At 55.9% G+C, this 20,643-nt stretch overlaps 1 protein-coding gene across 1 annotated transcript; it reads left to right on the plus strand.

Moving 5' to 3' along the window:
- The first annotated feature begins 1,211 nt into the window (after positions 1-1,211).
- tmem138 (transmembrane protein 138) lies at positions 1,212-20,308 on the plus strand. The gene is made up of 5 exons (XM_088611411.1): positions 1,212-1,786; positions 15,403-15,854; positions 17,942-18,113; positions 18,212-18,287; positions 19,844-20,308. Exons 2-5 carry the CDS (start codon positions 15,727-15,729, stop codon positions 19,954-19,956), a joined length of 489 nt encoding a protein of 162 aa, XP_088467537.1. The 5' UTR covers positions 1,212-1,786; positions 15,403-15,726; the 3' UTR covers positions 19,957-20,308.
- Positions 20,309-20,643: the final 335 nt, after the last annotated feature.

The following is a 20,643-nucleotide window of genomic DNA, read 5'->3' on the forward strand; positions in this document are numbered from 1 at the left end:
ATGCCCTGATGTAGCTAGTGACTGATCATGCATAATCCTATATGTCGGTGTGTGATCCCAGTCAGTGCTTTCGGACCAGTCCCGCAGGACTGATTCAGCTCCTTCAGGCCACACTTTCGCTGTCCTGAGCGCTGGTTTCACTCGCCCGTGCCGTTGTCTGTATGCCAGGAGGAGAAACAGAGGGATGTGGTCTGAGTTTCCACACTGGTGTAAACGTCTTGGTGTAAACGTGCTCCACAGTGTTCTCTCCTCTCGTTGGGAAGGAGACAGGCTGATGGTATTTCGGGAGAACGGAGTTGAGATTTGTGTGATGAAAGTCACCGGCGAGGATCAAGGTTGCGTCGGGATGTGCGGGTTCCTGTTGGTTTCTGGCAGTGTGCGGTACCACAGCACCAGCGCTCCTCTGCCATTAGCGTCAGGGGGGTGTAGACGGCCGTGATAAGAACAGCTGTAAATTCCCTCGGCAGAGAGAAGGGGCGGCACTTGGTCAGTAAAACTGCCAGAGCGGGTGAGCAGTGTTTGTGATGGTAGATACATTGTTGTCTAGGTGTATCGCAGAGTCCGTAATACTGTCTGTTAGCCACTTTTACGTGAAAATAAAAGCACCGCATTTTTTAATTTTTCGTAATTATTATCATCATTACTGTTGTTGTTGTTATTATTATTATTAATATTATTATTAATAATAATAATAATCATAATAATAATAATAATAATAATAATAATAATAATAATAATATAAGAACTTTCTTCATTTTCTTGTTCTTCTTATTATATTTTTTTGTTTTGTTAATTTGTCGCTAACATTGTAATTAATCCCAGTTACCGATACAGCTCTTTGAACTGAAGGTTCACTGAGATCTAACATGTCAATATTTTATAATATGTCTTTGTTGTAAATGTCTGTAGATTTTATTTTACTTCTGTTTTTTGTTTTGCTTAATGTAAATATCATTACTTTCATTTGCTTTGGCAACACTGATTGTACCCATCGGTCATGCTAATAAAGCACCTTGAACTGAATTGAATTGAATCTAACCTGTAGATTCGTGCTGCCAGACGCCGGCCAGTCCTTCGGGCCACTAGGCGGCGCTGCTCGGACTCCTACACACCTCAACCACAGCACGTATTAGAATATTATTTACCGTAAAGGACCGAAAGAAGCTCATTTCCCAAAACGGCTGCCACGCTTAGTGCACGCCGTCAACGAACTATCCTGCTCTATACTTGTAAAAAAGTGCTAGGTATTAAAGCGAACTATACTAGGGATATCAAGAATATGCAAGAATAGAAGAAAACTTCCCAGAGGTTTTCTTGAATTTATTACGTTGTTCAATATTCTTTAATAAAAAATAGTCTTCTTTTTTGATGTGTCAAAATTAATGGTGATTTTTAAGTGGCTGTTTGATGTATACATATATTCCGCAAATTGCTCTTAAAGTGGGAACATTTCTAAACTTCTGTTCGCAAACACCCGTCGATCCCAGACATAGCGGAGAACGGCGAGCGGTCGGCGGCGGGCGACGAGGTGCGCGTATACGAGGCGCGCTACGGTAGCGGGGCAGCGCGCGTTGCCAGGGGAGACCGGGAGGCAGCAGCAGCCGGGCTCACAGGCGCGACCGAGCCGGGACGATCCCCACGACACCCCGGGCCCACAGCAGCTCCCACGTCTCCCCGTTAGCGACGCAAACACAGGCGGGGCCGCGGCCGCAGGACGGGAGGATGCTGTCGGCACGGCCAGCTCGCCAGCGGCGCCGCGATTCCCCCTCGCTGCGGTTGTGTGACGGTAAGAGGCTTAGTGTGGAGGGCGAAGACGGAGTCGCTCTCGCCCGGCTGTAGTACTGTTGTTGTTGTTGTTGTTAGTGACTCCTCAGCACTGTTATAGGAACAGCCCCGGCAGCGGGAGAACAGGGCTGGGAGCTGTAGGCCGAGTGTCTGCAGTGAGCTGTGAGTATGCGGGTCTGCTGCTGTAGGAGGGACAGTTATAGTCATGAAGGGGACGAGTGTGGGGGACAGTTATAGTCAGGAACGGGACGAGTGTGGGGGGACAGTTATAGTCATGAAGGGGACGAGTGTGAGGGGACAGTTATAGTCAGGAAGGGGACGAGTGTGGGGGACAGTTATAGTCAGGAAGGGGACGAGTGTGAGGGGACAGTTATAGTCAGGAACGGGACGAGTGTGGGGGGACAGTTATAGTCAGGAACGGGACGAGTGTGGGGGGACAGTTATAGTCAGGAAGGGGACGAGTGTGAGGGGACAGTTATAGTCAGGAACGGGACGAGTGTGGGGGGACAGTTATAGTCATGAAGGGGACAAGTGTGGGGGGACAGTTATAGTCAGGAAGGGGACGAGTGTGGGGGACAGTTATAGTCAGGAAGGGGACGAGTGTGGAGGGACAGTTATAGTCAGGAAGGGGACGAGTGTAGGGGGACAGTTATAGTCATGAAGGGGACGAGTGTGGGGGGACAGTTATAGTCAGGAAGGGGACGAGTGTAGGGGGACAGTTATAGTCATGAAGGGGACGAGTGTGGGGGGACAGTTATAGTCAGGAAGGGGACGAGTGTGGGGGACAGTTATAGTCAGGAAGGGGACGAGTGTGGAGGGACAGTTATAGTCAGGAAGGGGACAGTGTGGGGGACAGTTATAGTCATGAAGGGGACGAGTGTGGGGGGACAGTTATAGTCAGGAAGGGGACGAGTGTGGGGGGACAGTTATAGTCAGGAAGGGGACGAGTGTGGGGGGACAGTTATAGTCAGGAAGGGGACGAGTGTGGGGGGACAGTTATAGTCAGGAAGGGGACGAGTGTGGGGGACAGTTATAGTCAGGAAGGGGACGAGTGTGGGGGGACAGTTATAGTCAGGAAGGGGACGAGTGTGGGGGGACAGTTATAGTCAGGAAGGGGACGAGTGTGGGGGACAGTTATAGTCAGGAAGGGGACGAGTGTGGGGGGACAGTTATAGTCATGAAGGGGACGAGTGTGGGGGGACAGTTATAGTCATGAAGGGGACGAGTGTGGGGGACAGTTATAGTCGGGAAGGGGACGAGTGTGGGGGGACAGTTATAGTCGGGAAGGGGACGAGTGTGGGGGACAGTTATAGTCGGGAACGGGACGAGTGTGGGGGGACAGTTATAGTCATGAAGGGGACGAGTGTGGGGGACAGTTATAGTCAGGAAGGGGACGAGTGTGGGGGGACAGTTATAGTCAGGAAGGGGACGAGTGTGGAGGGACAGTTATAGTCATGAAGGGGACGAGTGTGGGGGGACAGTTATAGTCAGGAAGGGGACGAGTGTGGGGGACAGTTATAGTCAGGAAGGGGACGAGTGTGGGGGACAGTTATAGTCAGGAAGGGGACGAGTGTGAGGGGACAGTTATAGTCAGGAACGGGACGAGTGTGGGGGGACAGTTATAGTCATGAAGGGGACGAGTGTGGGGGGACAGTTATAGTCAGGAAGGGGACGAGTGTGGGGGACAGTTATAGTCAGGAAGGGGACGAGTGTGGAGGGACAGTTATAGTCAGGAAGGGGACGAGTGTAGGGGGACAGTTATAGTCAGGAAGGGGACGAGTGTGGGGGGACAGTTATAGTCATGAAGGGGACGAGTGTGGGGGGACAGTTATAGTCAGGAAGGGGACGAGTGTGGGGGACAGTTATAGTCAGGAAGGGGACGAGTGTGGAGGGACAGTTATAGTCAGGAAGGGGACAGTGTGGGGGACAGTTATAGTCAGGAAGGGGACGAGTGTGGGGGGACAGTTATAGTCAGGAAGGGGACGAGTGTAGGGGGACAGTTATAGTCAGGAAGGGGACGAGTGTAGGGGGACAGTTATAGTCAGGAGGGGGACGAGTGTGGGGGGACAGTTATAGTCAGGAAGGGGACGAGTGTGGGGGGACAGTTATAGTCAGGAACGGGACGAGTGTGGGGGACAGTTATAGTCAGGAAGGGGACGAGTGTGGGGGGACAGTTATAGTCATGAAGGGGACGAGTGTGGGGGGACAGTTATAGTCAGGAAGGGGACGAGTGTGGGGGGACAGTTATAGTCAGGAAGGGGACGAGTGTGGGGGGAAAGTTATAGTCATGAAGGGGACGAGTGTGGGGGGACAGTTATAGTCAGGAAGGGGACGAGTGTGGGGAGACAGTTATAGTCAGGAAGGGGACGAGTGTGGGGGGACAGTTATAGTCATGAAGGGGACGAGTGTGGGGGGACAGTTATAGTCAGGAAGGGGACGAGTGTGGGGGACAGTTATAGTCAGGAAGGGGACGAGTGTGGGGGACAGTTATAGTCAGGAAGGGGACGAGTGTGGGGGGACAGTTATAGTCGGGAAGGGGACGAGTGTGGGGGGACAGTTATAGTCGGGAAGGGGACGAGTGTGGGGGACAGTTATAGTCGGGAACGGGACGAGTGTGGGGCACAGTTATAGTCGGGAAGGGGACGAGTGTGGGGGGACAGTTATAGTCAGGAAGGGGACGAGTGTGGGGGGACAGTTATAGTCAGGAAGGGGACGAGTGTGGGGGACAGTTATAGTCAGGAAGGGGACGAGTGTGGGGGACAGTTATAGTCAGGAAGGGGACGAGTGTGGGGGGACAGTTATAGTCAGGAAGGGGACGAGTGTGGGGGGACAGTTATAGTCAGGAAGGGGACGAGTGTGGTGGGACAGTTATAGTCAGGAAGGGGACAGTGTGGGGGACAGTTATAGTCATGAAGGGGACGAGTGTGGGGGGACAGTTATAGTCAGGAAGGGGACGAGTGTAGGGGGACAGTTATAGTCATGAAGGGGACGAGTGTGGGGGGACAGTTATAGTCAGGAAGGGGACGAGTGTGGGGGGACAGTTATAGTCATGAAGGGGACGAGTGTGGGGGGACAGTTATAGTCATGAAGGGGACGAGTGTGGGGGACAGTTATAGTCATGAAGGGGACGAGTGTGGGGGACAGTTATAGTCGGGAAGGGGACGAGTGTGGGGGGACAGTTATAGTCGGGAAGGGGACGAGTGTGGGGGACAGTTATAGTCGGGAACGGGACGAGTGTGGGGGGACAGTTATAGTCATGAAGGGGACGAGTGTGGGGGACAGTTATAGTCAGGAAGGGGACGAGTGTGGGGGGACAGTTATAGTCGGGAACGGGACGAGTGTGGGGCACAGTTATAGTCGGGAAGGGGACGAGTGTGGGGGGACAGTTATAGTCGGGAACGGGACGAGTGTGGGGGGACAGTTATAGTCATGAAGGGGACGAGTGTGGGGGGACAGTTATAGTCAGGAAGGGGACGAGTGTGGGGGACAGTTATAGTCAGGAAGGGGACGAGTGTGGGGGACAGTTATAGTCAGGAAGGGGACGAGTGTGAGGGGACAGTTATAGTCAGGAACGGGACGAGTGTGGGGGGACAGTTATAGTCATGAAGGGGACGAGTGTGGGGGGACAGTTATAGTCAGGAAGGGGACGAGTGTGGGGGACAGTTATAGTCAGGAAGGGGACGAGTGTGGAGGGACAGTTATAGTCATGAAGGGGACGAGTGTGGGGGGACAGTTATAGTCAGGAAGGGGACGAGTGTGGGGGACAGTTATAGTCAGGAAGGGGACGAGTGTGGGGGGACAGTTATAGTCAGGAAGGGGACGAGTGTGGAGGGACAGTTATAGTCAGGAAGGGGACGAGTGTGGGGGACAGTTATAGTCAGGAAGGGGACGAGTGTGGGGCACAGTTATAGTCGGGAAGGGGACGAGTGTGGGGGGACAGTTATAGTCAGGAAGGGGACGAGTGTGGGGGGACAGTTATAGTCATGAAGGGGACGAGTGTGGGGGGACAGTTATAGTCAGGAAGGGGACGAGTGTGGGGAGACAGTTATAGTCAGGAAGGGGACGAGTGTGGGGGGACAGTTATAGTCAGGAAGGGGACGAGTGTGGGGGACAGTTATAGTCAGGAAGGGGACGAGTGTGGGGGACAGTTATAGTCAGGAAGGGGACGAGTGTGGGGGGACAGTTATAGTCGGGAAGGGGACGAGTGTGGGGGACAGTTATAGTCGGGAACGGGACGAGTGTGGGGCACAGTTATAGTCGGGAAGGGGACGAGTGTGGGGGGACAGTTATAGTCAGGAAGGGGACGAGTGTGGGGGGACAGTTATAGTCAGGAAGGGGACGAGTGTGGGGGACAGTTATAGTCAGGAAGGGGACGAGTGTGGGGGACAGTTATAGTCAGGAAGGGGACGAGTGTGGGGGGACAGTTATAGTCAGGAAGGGGACGAGTGTGGGGGGACAGTTATAGTCAGGAAGGGGACGAGTGTGGTGGGACAGTTATAGTCAGGAAGGGGACAGTGTGGGGGACAGTTATAGTCATGAAGGGGACGAGTGTGGGGGGACAGTTATAGTCAGGAAGGGGACGAGTGTGGGGGACAGTTATAGTCAGGAAGGGGACGAGTGTGGGGGGACAGTTATAGTCATGAAGGGGACGAGTGTGGGGGGACAGTTATAGTCAGGAAGGGGACGAGTGTGGGGCACAGTTATAGTCGGGAAGGGGACGAGTGTGGGGGGACAGTTATAGTCGGGAACGGGACGAGTGTGGGGGACAGTTATAGTCGGGAAGGGGACGAGTGTGGGGGGACAGTTATAGTCATGAAGGGGACGAGTGTGGGGGGACAGTTATAGTCAGGAAGGGGACGAGTGTGGGGGACAGTTATAGTCAGGAAGGGGACGAGTGTGGAGGGACAGTTATAGTCAGGAAGGGGACAGTGTGGGGGACAGTTATAGTCAGGAAGGGGACGAGTGTGGGGGGACAGTTATAGTCAGGAAGGGGACGAGTGTGGGGGGACAGTTATAGTCATGAAGGGGACGAGTGTAGGGGGACAGTTATAGTCAGGAAGGGGACGAGTGTGGGGGGACAGTTATAGTCAGGAAGGGGACGAGTGTGGGGGGACAGTTATAGTCAGGAACGGGACGAGTGTGGGGGACAGTTATAGTCAGGAAGGGGACGAGTGTGGGGGGACAGTTATAGTCATGAAGGGGACGAGTGTGGGGGGACAGTTATAGTCAGGAAGGGGACGAGTGTGGGGGGACAGTTATAGTCAGGAAGGGGACGAGTGTGGAGGGAAAGTTATAGTCAGGAAGGGGACGAGTGTGGGGAGACAGTTATAGTCAGGAAGGGGACGAGTGTGGGGGGACAGTTATAGTCAGGAAGGGGACGAGTGTGGGGGGACAGTTATAGTCAGGAAGGGGACGAGTGTGGGGGACAGTTATAGTCAGGAAGGGGACGAGTGTGGGGGACAGTTATAGTCAGGAAGGGGACGAGTGTGGGGGGACAGTTATAGTCGGGAAGGGGACGAGTGTGGGGGACAGTTATAGTCAGGAACGGGACGAGTGTGGGGCACAGTTATAGTCGGGAAGGGGACGAGTGTGGGGGGACAGTTATAGTCAGGAAGGGGACGAGTGTGGGGGGACAGTTATAGTCAGGAAGGGGACGAGTGTGGGGGACAGTTATAGTCAGGAAGGGGACGAGTGTGGGGGACAGTTATAGTCAGGAAGGGGACGAGTGTGGGGGGACAGTTATAGTCAGGAAGGGGACGAGTGTGGGGGGACAGTTATAGTCAGGAAGGGGACGAGTGTGGTGGGACAGTTATAGTCAGGAAGGGGACAGTGTGGGGGACAGTTATAGTCATGAAGGGGACGAGTGTGGGGGGACAGTTATAGTCAGGAAGGGGACGAGTGTGGGGGACAGTTATAGTCAGGAAGGGGACGAGTGTGGGGGGACAGTTATAGTCATGAAGGGGACGAGTGTGGGGGGACAGTTATAGTCATGAAGGGGACGAGTGTGGGGGACAGTTATAGTCATGAAGGGGACGAGTGTGGGGGACAGTTATAGTCGGGAAGGGGACGAGTGTGGGGGGACAGTTATAGTCGGGAAGGGGACGAGTGTGGGGGACAGTTATAGTCGGGAACGGGACGAGTGTGGGGGGACAGTTATAGTCATGAAGGGGACGAGTGTGGGGGACAGTTATAGTCAGGAAGGGGACGAGTGTGGGGGGACAGTTATAGTCGGGAACGGGACGAGTGTGCTGTTAGAGGCGGTAGACAGCAGTTCCACTGCAGGGCGCTGGGGGTGGAGGTGGGGACTGGGCCGGGTCGGGCTCGAGTGCAGCGCTGGAGTGGCGCTGAACCCCAGGGAGCTGCGTCGCTATGACCACCAGTGCAGCGCCGCAGGCCTGCCGGAGGGGTAACTGTGGAGACCTGCCCCCGGGGGAGGCTCAGGGGAGCCCACAGAGCACACACTGCCCTCACACTGCCCTCACACTGCTCTCACACTGCACAGCACACACTGCCCTCACACTGCTCTCACACTGCTCTCACACTGCTCTCACACTGCACAGCACACACTGCCCTCACACTGCCCTCACACTGCTCTCACACTGCTCTCACACTGCCCTCACACTGCACAGCACACACTGCTCTCACACTGCCCTCACACTGCACAGCACACACTGCTCTCACACTGCTCTCACACTGCACAGCACACACTGCTCTCACACTGCACAGCACACACTGCTCTCACACTGCACAGCACACACTGCCCTCACACTGCACAGCACACACTGCCCTCACACTGCACAGCACACACTGCCCTCACACTGCCCTCACACTGCACAGCACACACTGCCCTCACACTGCACAGCACACACTGCCCTCACACTGCACAGCACACACTGCTCTCACACTGCCCTCACACTGCACAGCACACACTGCTCTCACACTGCTCTCACACTGCACAGCACACACTGCTCTCACACTGCACAGCACACACTGCCCTCACACTGCACAGCACACACTGCTCTCACACTGCTCTCACACTGCACAGCACACACTGCTCTCACACTGCTCTCACACTGCACAGCACACACTGCCCTCACACTGCCCTCACACTGCACAGCACACACTGCTCTCACACTGCACATCACACACTGCACAGCGCACACTGCCCTCACACTGCACAGCACACACTGCCCTCACACTGCACAGCACACACTGCCCTCACACTGCACAGCACACACTGCTCTCACACTGCACATCACACACTGCACAGCACACACTGCTCTCACACTGCACAGCACACACTGCCCTCACACTGCACAGCACACACTGCTCTCACACTGCACAGCACACACTGCTTTCACACTGCACATCACACACTGCACAGCACACACTGCTCTCACACTGCACAGCACACACTGCCCTCACACTGCTCTCACACTGCACAGCACACACTGCCCTCACACTGCACAGCACACACTGCTCTCACACTGCCCTCACACTGCTCTCACACTGCACAGCACACACTGCCCTCACACTGCACAGCACACACTGCTCTCACACTGCACATCACACACTGCACAGCACACACTGCTCTCACACTGCACAGCACACACTGCCCTCACACTGCACAGCACACACTGCTCTCACACTGCACAGCACACACTGCACAGCACACACTGCCCTCACACTGCACAGCACACACTGCTCTCACACTGCACAGCACACACTGCTCTCACACTGCCCTCACACTCTACTGCACACACTGCCCTCACACTGCACATCACACACTGCCCTCACACTGCACATCACACACTGCACAGCACACACTGCTCTCACACTGCACAGCACACACTGCCCTCACACTGCTCTCACACTGTACAGCACACACTGCCCTCACACTGCACAGCACACACTGCTCTCACACTGCACAGCACACACTGCTCTCGCACTGCCCTCACACTGCACAGCACACACTGCTCTCACACTGCACAGCACACACTGCCCTCACACTGCTCTCACACTGCTCTCACACTGCCCTCACACTGCACAGCACACACTGCCCTCACACTGCACAGCACACACTGCCCTCACACTGCCCTCACACTGCTCTCACACTGCTCTCACACTGCACAGCACACACTGCCCTCACACTGCACAGCACACACTGCCCTCACACTGCTCTCACACTGCACAGCACACACTGCCCTCACACTGCACAGCACACACTGCTCTCACACTGCTCTCACACTGCCCTCACACTGCCCTCACACTGCACAGCACACACTGCTCTCACACTGCTCTCACACTGCACAGCACACACTGCTCTCACACTGCACAGCACACACTGCCCTCACACTGCCCTCACACTGCTCTCACACTGCTCTCACACTGCCCTCACACTGCACAGCACACACTGCCCTCACACTGCACAGCACACACTGCCCTCACACTGCACAGCACACACTGCTCTCACACTGCTCTCACACTGCCCTCACACTGCACAGCACACAATGCTCTCACACTGCTCTCACACTGCACAGCACACACTGCTCTCACACTGCCCTCACACTGCACAGCACACACTGCTCTCACACTGCTCTCACACTGCACAGCACACACTGCTCTCACACTGCACAGCACACACTGCCCTCACACTGCCCAGCACACACTGCCCTCACACTGCCCAGCACACACTGCTCTCACACTGCCCAGCACACACTGCCCTCACACTGCCCTCACACTGCCCAGCACACACTGCCCTCACACTGCACAGCACACACTGCTCTCACACTGCTCTCACGCTGCACAGCACACACTGCCCTCACACTGCTCTCACACTGCACAGCATACACTGCCCTCACACTGCTCTCACACTGCCCTCACACTGCCCTCACACTGCACAGCACACACTGCCCTCACACTGCACAGCACACACTGCTCTCACACTGCACAGCACACACTGCTCTTACACTGCTCTTACACTGCTCTCACACTGCCCTCACACTGCCCAGTACATACTGCTCTCACACTGCTCTCACACTGCACAGCACACTGCACAGCACACACTGCTCTTACACTGCTCTCACACTGCACAGCACACACTGCTCTCACACTGCTCTCACACTGCACAGCACACACTGCCCTCACACTGCCCTCACACTGCACAGCACACACTGCTCTCACACTGCACAGCACACACTGCTCTCACACTGCACAGCACACACTGCTCTTACACTGCTCTCACACTGCACAGCACACACTGCTCTCACACTGCTCTCACACTGCACAGCACACACTGCTCTCACACTGCACAGCACACACTGCCCTCACACTGCCCTCACACTGCACAGCACACACTGCCCTCACACTGCACAGCACACACTGCTCTCACACTGCTCTCACACTGCCCTCACACTGCTCTCACACTGCACAGCACACACTGCTCTCACACTGCTCTCACACTGCCCTCACACTGCCCTCACACTGCTCTCACACTGCACAGCACACACTGCCCTCACACTGCCCTCACACTGCACAGCACACACTGCTCTCACACTGCCCTCACACTCTACAGCACACACTGCCCTCACACTGCACATCACACACTGCACAGCACACACTGCTCTCACACTGCACAGCACACACTGCCCTCACACTGCTCTCACACTGCACAGCACACACTGCTCTCACACTGCACAGCACACACTGCCCTCACACTGCACAGCACACACTGCCCTCACACTGCACAGCACACACTGCCCTCACACTGCACAGCACACACTGCTCTCGCACTGCTCTCACACTGCCCTCACACTGCTCTCACACTCCACAGCACACACTGCCCTCACACTGCTCTCACACTGCCCTCACACTGCACAGCACACACTGCCCTCACACTGCTCTCACACTGCACAGCACACACTGCCCTCACACTGCTCTCACACTGCACAGCACACACTGCTCTCACACTGCACAGCACACACTGCGCTTACACTGCCCTCACACTGTACAGCACACACTGCCCTCACACTGCACAGCACACACTGCTTTCACACTGCACATCACACACTGCACAGCACACACTGCTCTCACACTGCACAGCACACACTGCCCTCACACTGCTCTCACACTGCACAGCACACACTGCCCTCACACTGCTCTCACACTGCACAGCACACACTGCCCTCACACTGCACAGCACACACTGCACAGCACACACTGCCCTCACACTGCACAGCACACACTGCTCTCACACTGCACAGCACACACTGCTCTCACACTGCACAGCACACACTGCCCTCACACTGCACAGCACACACTGCTCTCACACTGCACAGCACACACTGCACAGCACACACTGCCCTCACACTGCACAGCACACACTGCTCTCACACTGCACAGCACACACTGCTCTCACACTGCCCTCACACTCTACTGCACACACTGCCCTCACACTGCACATCACACACTGCCCTCACACTGCACATCACACACTGCACAGCACACACTGCTCTCACACTGCACAGCACACACTGCCCTCACACTGCTCTCACACTGTATAGCACACACTGCCCTCACACTGCACAGCACACACTGCTCTCACACTGCACAGCACACACTGCTCTCGCACTGCCCTCACACTGCACAGCACACACTGCTCTCACACTGCACAGCACACACTGCCCTCACACTGCTCTCACACTGCTCTCACACTGCCCTCACACTGCACAGCACACACTGCCCTCACACTGCACAGCACACACTGCCCTCACACTGCCCTCACACTGCTCTCACACTGCTCTCACACTGCACAGCACACACTGCCCTCACACTGCACAGCACACACTGCCCTCACACTGCTCTCACACTGCACAGCACACACTGCCCTCACACTGCACAGCACACACTGCTCTCACACTGCTCTCACACTGCCCTCACACTGCCCTCACACTGCACAGCACACACTGCTCTCACACTGCTCTCACACTGCACAGCACACACTGCTCTCACACTGCACAGCACACACTGCCCTCACACTGCTCTCACACTGCTCTCACACTGCCCTCACACTGCACAGCACACACTGCCCTCACAGTGCACAGCACACACTGCCCTCACACTGCACAGCACACACTGCTCTCACACTGCTCTCACACTGCTCTCACACTGCCCTCACACTGCACAGCACACAATGCTCTCACACTGCTCTCACACTGCACAGCACACACTGCTCTCACACTGCCCTCACACTGCACAGCACACACTGCTCTCACACTGCTCTCACACTGCACAGCACACACTGCTCTCACACTGCACAGCACACACTGCTCTCACACTGCACAGCACACACTGCCCTCACACTGCCCTCACACTGCCCAGCACACACTGCTCTCACACTGCCCAGCACACACTGCCCTCACACTGCCCTCACACTGCTCTCACACTGCTCTCACACTGCCCTCACACTGCCCTCACACTGCTCTCACACTGCACAGCACACACTGCCCTCACACTGCACAGCACACACTGCTCTCACACTGCTCTCACACTGCACAGCACACACTGCCCTCACACTGCACAGCACACACTGCTCTCACACTGCACAGCACACACTGCCCTCACACTGCACAGCACACACTGCTCTCACACTGCTCAGCACACACTGCTCTCACACTGCTCAGCACACACTGCCCTCACACTGCTCAGCACACACTGCTCTCACACTGCACAGCACACACTGCCCTCACACTGCCCTCACACTGCTCTCACACTGCACAGCACACACTGCTCTCACACTGCCCTCACACTGCACAGCACACACTGCTCTCACACTGCACAGCACACACTGCACAGCACACACTACCCTCACACTGCACAGCACACACTGCTCTCACACTGCACAGCACACACTGCTCTCACACTGCCCTCACACTCTACTGCACACACTGCCCTCACACTGCACATCACACACTGCCCTCACACTGCACATCACACACTGCACAGCACACACTGCTCTCACACTGCACAGCACACACTGCCCTCACACTGCTCTCACACTGTACAGCACACACTGCCCTCACACTGCACAGCACACACTGCTCTCACACTGCACAGCACACACTGCTCTCGCACTGCCCTCACACTGCACAGCACACACTGCTCTCACACTGCACAGCACACACTGCCCTCACACTGCTCTCACACTGCTCTCACACTGCCCTCACACTGCACAGCACACACTGCCCTCACACTGCACAGCACACACTGCCCTCACACTGCCCTCACACTGCTCTCACACTGCTCTCACACTGCACAGCACACACTGCCCTCACACTGCACAGCACACACTGCCCTCACACTGCTCTCACACTGCACAGCACACACTGCCCTCACACTGCACAGCACACACTGCTCTCACACTGCTCTCACACTGCCCTCACACTGCCCTCACACTGCACAGCACACACTGCTCTCACACTGCTCTCACACTGCACAGCACACACTGCTCTCACACTGCACAGCACACACTGCCCTCACACTGCTCTCACACTGCTCTCACACTGCTCTCACACTGCCCTAACACTGCACAGCACACAATGCTCTCACACTGCTCTCACACTGCACAGCACACACTGCTCTCACACTGCCCTCACACTGCACAGCACACACTGCTCTCACACTGCTCTCACACTGCACAGCACACACTGCTCTCACACTGCACAGCACACACTGCTCTCACACTGCACAGCACACACTGCCCTCACACTGCCCTCACACTGCCCAGCACACACTGCTCTCACACTGCCCAGCACACACTGCCCTCACACTGCTCTCACACTGCTCTCACACTGCCCTCACACTGCCCTCACACTGCACAGCACACACTGCCCTCACACTGCACAGCACACACTGCTCTCACACTGCTCTCACACTGCTCTCACACTGCACAGCACACACTGCCCTCACACTGCACAGCACACACTGCTCTCACACTGCACAGCACACACTGCCCTCACACTGCACAGCACACACTGCTCTCACACTGCTCAGCACACACTGCTCAGCACACACTGCCCTCACACTGCTCAGCACACACTGCTCTCACACTGCACAGCACACACTGCCCTCACACTGCCCTCACACTGCTCTCACACTGCTCTCACACTGCACAGCACACACTGCCCTCACACTGCCCAGCACACACTGCTCTCACACTGCACAGCACACACTGCTCTCACACTGCACAGCACACACTGCCCTCACACTGCCCTCACGCTGCCCTCACGCTGCCCTCACACTGCTCTCACACTGCTCTCACACTGCTCTCACACTGCACAGCACACACTGCCCTCACACTGCACAGCACACACTGCCCTCACACTGCCCTCACACTGCTCTCACACTGCCCTCACACTGCACAGCACACACTGCTCTCACACTACTGTCACACTACTGTCACACTGCAGAGCACACACGACACACTGCTCTACTCAGTACAAACATGCATTGCAAGAGAGAGGAAAGGAGAGGTGTTTGAGCGAAGAGGGGTCAGGGTTTGACCGCAGTGTGTGGTTTTACTGTCTTTCTCGGCTTACTTGCCTCTCCTCTTTGTCCCAGGACTCCTAACGCCCTGTCTCGCCTGCGCACTGCGGGCTCACTGAGGCACACAGTCCGACCCGGCCCGCCCCGGCCAGCAGCCCACGGCTCTCTGTACCCTTGCCTCTGCAGTCCGAGCCGGCACCGACCCGGGCTGCTTGGCGTACAACAGGGCCCGGATCGGCCCCTTTCCTGCACCGAGCCGGGCTGCACGGACTCGTTTCCTGGTGCTGAAGGGCCTGGCGTGACGGTGCTTCTGGTCCGTCTGGGACTGGTCTGCTCTCCCTGCCTCCGGACCCCTGTGCTGTGCTCTGCGTGGAGGTTCTGCCGAAGGCCCGGCCCGGGATGCTGCAGACCAGTAACTACTCGCTGGTGCTGCTTGTGCAGCTGGTGCTGCTGGGATACGACCTGTTTGTGAACTCGTTCAGCGAGCTGCTGAGGGCCGCCCCCGTCATCCAGCTGGTGCTGTTCATGTAGGTCCCTGTGGGCAGAGGAGGGGAGAGGGGACTGAGTCTCGGTGTGGTGGCTCTGCGCAAAGACACATTCCTCATGCAAGACATTGTATAGGGCTAATAAAGTGATCTTATCTTATCTGTATACAATGTCTTGCATGAGGAATTCGTTTTTTCGCAGACCCCAGCTTGCTCTCCATGAGACACACAGACAGGGAGAGAAGCTGGGGGTCATTCGTCTGTATTAACCCCTCTCTCTCTCAGTGCAGTGTTCATGTACTGGAGTGTCCAGTCAGTGTGTCTGTATTAACCCCTCTCTCTCTCTCAGTGCAGTGTTAATGTACTGGAGTGTCCAGTCAGTGTGTCTGTATTAACCCCTCTCTCTCTCAGTGCAGTGTTAATGTACTGGAGTGTCCAGTCAGTGTGTGTGTATTAACCCCTCTCTCTCTCAGTGCAGTGTTAATGTACTGGAGTGTCCAGTCAGTGTGTCTGTATGAACCCCTCTCTCTCTCAGTGCAGTGTTAATGTACTGGAGTGTCCAGTCAGTGTGTCTGTATTGACCCCTCTCTCTCTCAGTGCAGTGTTAGTGTACTGGAGTGTCCAGTCAGTGTGTGTGTATTAACCCCTCTCTCTCAGTGCAGTGTTAATGTACTGGAGTGTCCAGTCAGTGTGTCTGTATTAACCCCTCTCTCTCTCAGTGCAGTGTTAGTGTACTGGAGTGTCCAGTCAGTGTGTCTGTATGAACCCCTGTCTCTCAGTGCAGTGTTAATGTACTGGAGTGTCCAGTCAGTGTGTCTGTATGAACCCCTCTCTCTCTCAGTGCAGTGTTAATGTACTGTAGTGTCCAGTCAGTGTGTCTGTATGAACCCCTCTCTCTCTCAGTGCAGTGTTAATGTACTGGAGTGTCCAGTCAGTGTGTCTGTATTGACCCCTCTCTCTCTCAGTGCAGTGTTAATGTATTGGAGTGTCCAGTCAGTGTGTCTGTATTGACCCCTCTCTCTCTCAGTGCAGTGTTAGTGTACTGGAGTGTCCAGTCAGTGTGTGTGTATTAACCCCTCTCTCTCAGTGCAGTGTTAATGTACTGGAGTGTCCAGTCAGTGTGTCTGTATTAACCCCTCTCTCTCTCAGTGCAGTGTTAGTGTACTGGAGTGTCCAGTCAGTGTGTCTGTATGAACCCCTGTCTCTCAGTGCAGTGTTAATGTACTGGAGTGTCCAGTCAGTGTGTCTGTATGAACCCCTCTCTCTCAGTGCAGTGTTAATGTACTGGAGTGTCCAGTCAGTGTGTCTGTATTAACCCCTCTCTCTCAGTGCTGTGTTCATGTACTGGAGTGTCCAGTCAGTGTGTCTGTATGAACCCCTCTCTCTCTCAGTGCAGTGTTAATGTACTGGAGTGTCCAGTCAGTGTGTCTGTATTAACCCCTCTCTCTCTCAGTGCAGTGTTCATGTACTGGAGTGTCCAGTCAGTGTGTCTGTATGAACCCCTCTCTCTCTCAGTGCAGTGTTAATGTACTGGAGTGTCCAGTCAGTGTGTCTGTATTAACCCCTCTCTCTCTCAGTGCAGTGTTAGTGTACTGGAGTGTCCAGTCAGTGTGTCTGTATGAACCCCTGTCTCTCAGTGCAGTGTTAATGTACTGGAGTGTCCAGTCAGTGTGTCTGTATGAACCCCTCTCTCTCAGTGCAGTGTTAATGTACTGGAGTGTCCAGTCAGTGTGTCTGTATTAACCCCTCTCTCTCAGTGCTGTGTTCATGTACTGGAGTGTCCAGTCAGTGTGTCTGTATGAACCCCTCTCTCTCTCAGTGCAGTGTTAATGTACTGGAGTGTCCAGTCAGTGTGTCTGTATTAACCCCTCTCTCTCTCAGTGCAGTGTTCATGTACTGGAGTGTCCAGTCAGTGTGTCTGTATGAACCCCTCTCTCTCTCAGTGCAGTGTTAATGTACTGGAGTGTCCAGTCAGTGTGTCTGTATTAACCCCTCTCTCTCAGTGCAGTGTTAATGTACTGGAGTGTCCAGTCAGTGTGTCTGTATTAACCCCTCTCTCTCTCAGTGCAGTGTTAATGTACTGGAGTGTCCAGTCAGTGTGTCTGTATTAACCCCTCTCTCTCTCTCAGTATCCAGGACATCGCCATCCTGTTCAACATGATCATTGTGCTGCTGATGCTGTTCAACACCTTCGTGTTCCAGGTGGGCCTGGTGTCTCTGCTGCTGGAGCGCTTCCGGGCCCTGCTGGTGCTGTCGGCTCTGTACCTGGGGCTCAGCATCGCCTTCCACTGCTGGATACTGGTACTGTGCGCCTGTGTGGCGGGCGGTCTGTCTGTCTGTCTGTGCCAGCTGACCGTGACCCTGAGCGCTGATCCTCCTGTCTCCCTGTCTGTCTGCAGAACCTGCGCTGGCTGGACTCCAGACGGTTCGTGTGGACAGGTGGACTGCAGGCTCTGTTCGTGTTCCAGAGGCTGGGTGAGTCTCACGGGCCTTCCCTCTGCCCACACGTGGACCGGACCGGACCGGGTACTGGGCTCTGGACTTCAGAGGGACGGTGACCTTTAGCCCCTGACTGGAGACACCTGTGAACTCTGCAGGACTGACCCCTCCCTCTGCCCACACGCGACCTAGTCTTGGTCCAGTTCCCAGTTCGGTCCAGCTGTGCTGTACTACTACCTACCTACCTACCTGCCTGCCTGCCTGCCTGTCTGCCTGTCTGCCTGCCTGTCCCCCAAGCGGCTGTGCTGTACTACTACCTGTCTGTCTGTCTGTCTGTCTGTCTGTCTGTCTGTCTGTCTGTCCCCCCAGCGGCTGTGCTGTACCACTACCTGTCTGTCTGTCTGTCCCCCCAGCGGCTGTGCTGTACTACTACCTGTCTGTCTGTCTGTCTGTCCCCCCAGCGGCGGTGCTGTACTACTACCTGTCTGTCTGTCTGTCTGTCTGTCTGTCTGTCCCCCCAGCGGCTGTGCTGTACTACTACCTGTCTGTCTGTCTGTCCCCCAGCGGCGGTGCTGTACTACTACCTGTCTGTCTGTCTGTCTGTCTGTCCCCCAAGCGGCTGTGCTGTACCACTACCTGTCTGTCTGTCTGTCCCCCAGCGGCGGTGCTGTACTACTACCTGTCTGTCTGTCTGTCTGTCCCCCAGCGGCGGTGCTGTACCACTACCTGTCTGTCTGTCTGTCCCCCAGCGGCGGTGCTGTACTACTACCTGTCTGTCTGTCTGTCTGTCCCCCAGCGGCGGTGCTGTACTACTACCTGTCTGTCTGTCTGTCTGTCCCCCAGCGGCGGTGCTGTACTACTACCTGTCTGTCTGTCTGTCCCCCAGCGGCGGTGCTGTACTACTACCTGTCTGTCTGTCTGTCTGTCTGTCCCCCCAGCGGCGGTGCTGTACTACTACCTGTCTGTCTGTCTGTCTGTCTGTCCCCCAGCGGCGGTGCTGTACTACTACCTGTCTGTGTGTCTGTCTGTCTGTCTGTCTGTCTGTGTGTCTGTCCCCCAGCGGCTGTGCTGTATCACTACCTGTCTGTCTGTCTGTCTGTCTGTCCCCCAGCGGCTGTGCTGTATCACTACCTGTCTGTCTGTCTGTCTGTCTGTCTGTCTGTCTGTCTGTCTGTCTGTCTGTCTGTCTGTGTGTCTGTCCCCCAGCGGCGGTGCTGTATCACTACCTGTCTGTCTGTCTGTCTGTCCCCCAGCGGCGGTGCTGTACTACTACCTGTCTGTCTGTCTGTCTGTCCCCCAGCGGCTGTGCTGTACTACTACCTGTCTGTCTGTCTGTCTGTCTGTCTGTCCCCCAGCGGCGGTGCTGTACTACTACCTGTCTGTCTGTCTGTCTGTCCCCCAGCGGCGGTGCTGTACTACTACCTGTCTGTCTGTCTGTCTGTCCCCCCAGTGGCGGTGCTGTACTACTACCTGTCTGTCTGTCTGTCTGTCCCCCAGCGGCTGTGCTGTACTACTACCTGTCTGTCTGTCTGTCTGTCTGTCCCCCAGCGGCGGTGCTGTACCACTACCTGTCTGTCTGTCTGTCCCCCCAGCGGCGGTGCTGTACTACTACCTGTACAAGCGCACAGCGGAGTGTCTGGGTGACCCGCGGCTGTATGAGGACTCCACCTGGCTCCGCGACGCCTTCGCCCGAGCTCGGCAGTGACCCCCGGCAGGGACCCCCAGCAGGGACCCCCAGCGGGGACCCCCGGCAGGGACCCCCAGCGGGGCTCGGACCCCCAGGGCCAGTGGGGCCGGCCTGTGTGAGCTGCGCTCCCGGACAGCAGGGGCACGCCCCTCGGAGCCAGCCGGACCGCGGGCCTCCCGGCTCTGCCCACGGAGTGACCGCCCTGGGGCGTGATGTCACACGGGGGTCCCCCCTCGGTGTGAGTTAACAGTGGGCTCCGAGAGTGGGGGTGCTCTGTACGAGTGGCTGTCGCTCACGGGGCACTTAGCTGGGGGGAATGTGTGTGGATTTTTTATATCTGAATTTAATAAAACTGTAACATTTCCTCTCAGAGGCCATCGTGTGTGTGTGTGTGTGTGTGTGTGTGTGAGAGAGAGAGACTGGGAGAGCCGTCTGCGCTGTGTGTGTGTGAGAGACTGGGAGAGCCGTCTGCGCTCTGTGTGTGAGAGAGACTGGGAGAGCCGTCTGCGCTCTGTGTGAGAGAGACTGGGAGAGCCGTCTGCGCTCTGTGTGAGAGAGACTGGGAGAGCCGTCTGCGCTGTGTGTGTGAGAGAGACTGGGAGAGCCGTCTGCGCTGTGTGTGTGAGAGACTGGGAGAGCCGTCTGCGCTCTGTGTGAGAGAGACTGGGAGAGCCGTCTGCGCTGTGTGTGTGTGAGAGACTGGGA

This window comes from Lepisosteus platostomus, chromosome 18 (assembly GCF_059453375.1).
Source record: "Lepisosteus platostomus isolate fLepPlt1 chromosome 18, fLepPlt1.hap1, whole genome shotgun sequence".
Taxonomy (NCBI): domain Eukaryota; kingdom Metazoa; phylum Chordata; class Actinopteri; order Semionotiformes; family Lepisosteidae; genus Lepisosteus; species Lepisosteus platostomus.